The sequence below is a fragment of the Arachis ipaensis genome, chromosome B09, assembly GCF_000816755.2.
Source record: "Arachis ipaensis cultivar K30076 chromosome B09, Araip1.1, whole genome shotgun sequence".
NCBI lineage: Eukaryota > Viridiplantae > Streptophyta > Magnoliopsida > Fabales > Fabaceae > Arachis > Arachis ipaensis.
In genome coordinates, this window is record NC_029793.2 from 121080946 (window position 1) to 121086014 (window position 5069).

At 40.2% G+C, this 5069-nt stretch overlaps 1 protein-coding gene across 1 annotated transcript; it reads left to right on the plus strand.

Annotated features, from left to right (window-relative positions):
- On the plus strand, positions 4107 to 4623 carry LOC107615913. Its single transcript, XM_016317929.1, has 2 exons — positions 4107 to 4416; positions 4523 to 4623. Exons 1-2 carry the CDS (start codon positions 4107 to 4109, stop codon positions 4621 to 4623), a joined length of 411 nt encoding a protein of 136 aa, XP_016173415.1.

Consider the following 5069-nt stretch of genomic DNA (forward strand, 5'->3'; position numbering starts at 1 on the left):
ACTGTGACACAGCCCGTTGCTCCCAAGCCCATTTCCCCCCAACCCACTGCCTCCCAGCCCAGTGTGACACAGCCCGTTGCTCCCAAGCCCATTTCCCCCCAACCCACTGCCTCCCAGCCCAGTGTGACACAGCCCGTTGCTCCCAAGCCCATTTCCCCCCAACCCACTGCCTCCCAGCCCACTGTGACACAGCCCGTTGCTCCCAAGCCCATTTCCCCCCAACCCACTGCCTCCCAGCCCAGTGTGACACAGCCCGTTGCTCCCAAGCCCATTTCCCCCCAACCCACTGCCTCCCAGCCCAGTGTGACACAGCCCGTTGCTCCCAAGCCCATTGCCCCCCAGCCCACTGCCCCCCAGCCCACTGCCCCCCAGCCCATTACTCCTAATCCCAGTGCCCACTAGCCCACTGCTCCCTAGCCCATTTCCTTCAAGCCCATTCCACTAAAATCCACTACCCTCAATTTTAGTGTCCCCAAACCTTGTTCACAAGCGAAGTCCCCCAAATCTCTATCCCAACCAAACCTCATTACTTCTAAACTCATATCTAAAAAAGTCTTCTCTCAACCCACCCCCTCAACCAACAATGCACAAATCAAGAAACCTAGTACATCAAAGAAACAAGCCAAGCCTATTAACTTTAAATTCAACACATCTAAAAAAATGCCTAGAAGGTATATCACAAGATCACAAGGCTGGAGAAAACAAGTAAGCAAGGAACCAGTTCACTTGAATGTTGATAGCTCATCTGATTCTTATGAGTCTGCAGAGGACAATTTATACAAATCACACATGCCACTTGACTGTGTGGACTCAAGCAGTGACAACGATGATGATGCTGGTCCTTCCAGCAATAGGAAAAAAAGGAAGACTGACAATGACGATGATAAAGGCAAGAAAAAGGCTATTAATGATGAAGATTTTTTCGTCCCCCTTCAATGGATGCATCTGATTATGAGAAGGAGGTAGATGATGATGAGAAAGAAGAAAACTTGCAATGTATGTAAAATATATTTTTTATTATAATTAATGTGTATATGTATTGATTTTATTATTTTTCTGTCAGTGATGTAATGCATGAATCTGTATGGCAGTGTCTTTTTCTGATGATAGTTGAAAATCTGATGAACTGAAGACTCCACCAGATTTTGAGGACGATGCAGACCCAGCTGTGAATCCCATCTTCAATGACGCTGCCAAGTTTGGACATGTGAGGTTAGAGCTAGGTATGGAATTTACTACTAGGGATGCTTTCAAGAAATGGGTTAAAAATTATACATTGCAAGAGGGTAGGGGTGTTAGGTACAAGAAAAATGACACTACTAGATGTAGGGTGGTATGCAAGAATGAAGATTGTCCGTGGATGGTGTTTTGTTCTTATAACAAATCAAATGGATGTTGGCATATTAAGACGTTTAATGATGATCATACATGTGAGAGAATTTTCAAGAATAGATGTGCAACTAGGTCTTGGGTAAATGATATACTTGTTAAGAAGGTTAGGAAGCTCCCTACATTTAGACACTGTAAGGTTTTTAATTACTTTAAAGCAAAAAATGGAATAAAATTGTCTAGGACTACAATTATAAGAGCTTTGGGTGATGCAAGAAAAATAGTGAGGGGTGATGAAGCTGCAGAATATGCTAAACTCAGAGATTATGCAGAGGAGCTATTGAGATCTAATTCGAGTTCAACTGTCAAGTTAGGTGTTAGTCCGATGCCTAACGGAGAAGGTGTAATTGAAAGGTTTTATGTCTATTTGGATGGATGCAAGAAAGGTTTTATGGGTGGCTGTAGACCCTTGGTAGGACTAGATGGGGCTTTTTTGAAGACCTATTATAGAGGTTGGCTGCTATGCGCCATGGGTCAGGACGCGAATTATCATGTCTACCCAATTGCATGGGCAATTGTTCATATTGAGAATAAAGACAACTGGAAGTGGTTCTTGGAGCTCTTGCATGAAGACATTAGAGACCAGACAGAGCATGGTTGGTGCTTCATCTCTGACGTGCAAAAAGTAACCTATATGCTTCAATTAGAGTCACGTTACATGATTTTAAGGACCATTTTGAATTAATGAACACAATTCGAAGGACTATTTTATATTAATAATTGATTCCAAACACAATAATTCATTTTAAATTCAATTCATTTCAATGCAATTCATTTTATAATTCATTGACATTTTGTTGATTTGAAGGTCAAAAAAGGGTGTTCATAATCATGTTTGTTAGGTTTGGGGTGAACTCATAGTTACTGTAAGACCCGGTTAATTAATGGCTAATTAACCCATAAATGAGAATTTATTCTAGAAAGCCTTCTGGATAAATTCGTTGTTGTCTTCATTGACGACATACTGATTTACTCCAAGACCGAAGAAGAGCATGCGGAACACTTGCAGACCGTGTTGCAAATTTTAAAGGAGAAGAAACTCTATGCGAAATTGTCTAAGTGTGAGTTTTGGAAGGATGAGGTAAAGTTTTTGGGTCACGTGGTGAGTAAGAGAGGAATAGCCGTAGATCCAACTAAGGTGGAGGCTGTGATGGAATGGAAGCAACCAACCACAGTAACTGAGATAAGGAGTTTTCTGGCCAAACACTAGAGGATATGTTGAGAGCTTGTGTTTTGGATCAACCGGCAAGTTGGGATTGGTATATGCTGTTAGTGGAGTTTGTATACAATAATAGTTACCATATGAGCATCGGAATGGCTCCGTATGAGGCATTGTATGGGAGGAAATGTCAATCTCCGCTATGTTGGTATGAAGCTGGAGAGAAAGGCTTGTTGGGGCCAGAAATGATAGCTGAAACCACTGAACAAGTCAAGAAAATCCGAGACAGGATGCTTACGGCGCAAAGTCGCCAAAAGAGTTACGCCGATCAGAGGCGGAAGCCCTTGGAATTTGAGGAAGGAGATCATGTTTTCCTGAAGGTTACTCCGACCACAGGAGTAGGTAGAGCGATTAAAGCAAAGAAGTTGAATCCTCGATACATTGGTCCATTTCAGATCCTGGAGAGGATTGGGCCAGTGGCGTATCGGGTGGCTCTACCACCTCATTTTTCGAACCTGCACGATGTGTTTCACGTGTCACAGCTTCGGAAGTACACTCCTGATGCTAGCCATGTGTTAATGTCCCTTTGGGTTTTCCTTGGGGTTTTCCTTATTTTATTATATGTATATATTGCTATGCTCGAACCGGTTATCTTCGCAGCCGGATTTTGAGTCTTGATATTCCTGTTTTTGATACTCTTTATATATATGATCTTGCGCTAGCTTATCCTTTGCTCGTTACGTTATCATTCGGAGTGTTGCGTTTTCGAGTTACGGTTTTTGTTTACCCCTTTTTCTACAAAGGCTCCTAGTTATAATCAATTATTCATACTAATATACGTACTAAATTTTTGTTTTAGAGGTCGTAATACCTTGCCATCTCTGAATTATGACTTAAGCATAAGTCTCTGTATGGTAGGGTGTTACAGTTACTATCACTTTTTCTAGCATTGTACTGTGATTGCTGACTTTTTCTGGAGTACTTTATTTGATATATTAAATTTTGGGTGTCCCTTATTAACTTAGACTAAATTCTTATAGACTAGCCTTGCTGAAATTTTTTATTTATTTATTTTTTATGACTAGCCTTGCTGGATTTGTATAGTATAGAAACTTGACTAGCAATATTTATGCTATCAACTTCATTTGGTATACTATTGTTATTCCAATTGCAGAATTTAGGAATCCTTAAGCGCATAACTTCAAATTAGCCCCTATTTTTCAATTTATTATTATATAGATGGTAAAACTCAAGAATTCTTTATTTGATAAGGTTTTTTAGTGACTATTTTGTTGTCTTGTAGGGTCTGATCCCAGCATTGCGTGAGGTTATGCCAGGTGCGCATTACCGCTTCTGTGCGTGGAACCTTTGGCAAAACTTCAAGAAATAATGGAAGGACTCACACTTGAAGAGTTTGCTTTGGAAGTGTGTTAGAGGAATGACTGTCCAAGAATTCAATGGGCATATGTAGTCTATAAAGAGGGTGAATGAGAAGGCGTTGGCATGGACCAGGGCTCACTACAAGGACTTTCCAAAGGTTGACAATGTGTGTAACAACATGTGTGAGGTGTTTAATGCTGCCACTAAACCATACAGATGCAAGCCCGTCTTGACTTTACTGGAGGAGGTTAGGAGGTATGCCATGACTAGTATGGCAAGGAACAAACTGAAACTCTCTAGCCATGTAGGACACTTACCTCCGATTCAACAAAGTAGACTTGCAAAGGAGAGGTATTACAGTAGGTATCATACACCAATGTGGTCTGGAGATGCGGCTGAGGTCATGTTTGAAGTGAATGGTGAACCACATAATGTGGTGGTTAATTTGGGAAACCAAACATGTAGCTGCAGGTTTTGGCAGTTATCGGGTAAGTAATATTTTGTTGTTTTCTTTTTTTTTTTTTTTTGTAATTGCACGGTAGCATACATATCCAATATCCACACACTTAATTACTCAATTTTATTATTTGCTAGGATTACCTTGTCGTCGTGCAATAACTGCAATTTCAGTCATGAATGGTAGGCCCGAGAATTATGTCCATGCATGGCTAACAATGGGCTCTGATGTGGGATAAATGCCGGTTAAGAATTGACCAAAGAATTTTTCTAATTCAATGTCGCAAAGTATAGTCCCAACCGACGAGATACCCCAAATCAAAGTTTACTAGAGTGTCACAACAATCCAAATAATAACTGGGAGTAGAATCCCAGGTCGTTCTTCCAAGGACTTGCATTAGAATGCACATTGTTGGTTAGGAATTTTGGGATTTTGGATTGCTTACGGAAGAAGTAAAGTGACAAGTATAGAAAAGCAACAAACAACTAACAATTAAAGTGATATAACTAGAAATACCAAACAAGCATTGTCAAACTAATGAGCATTGATGAGCGGATATTTTATACACTTTTTGACATCACTTTCATATAGTTTTTAGTAGTTTTTATTTAGTTTTTATAGGTTTTAGTGTTAAAATCATATTTTTAGATTCTACTATGAGTTGTTGAATTTTTGGGCAATTTC

Excerpts from the sequence above, each read along its gene's own strand:
- LOC107615913 (XM_016317929.1), top strand. The coding sequence starts at position 4,107 with ATGTGTGAGGTGTTTAATGCTGCCACTAAACCATACAGATGCAAGCCC. Across the intron at positions 4,417-4,522 it reads CAGGTTTTGGCAGTTATCGG|GATTACCTTGTCGTCGTGCA; the intron begins GTAAGTAATATT and ends ATTATTTGCTAG.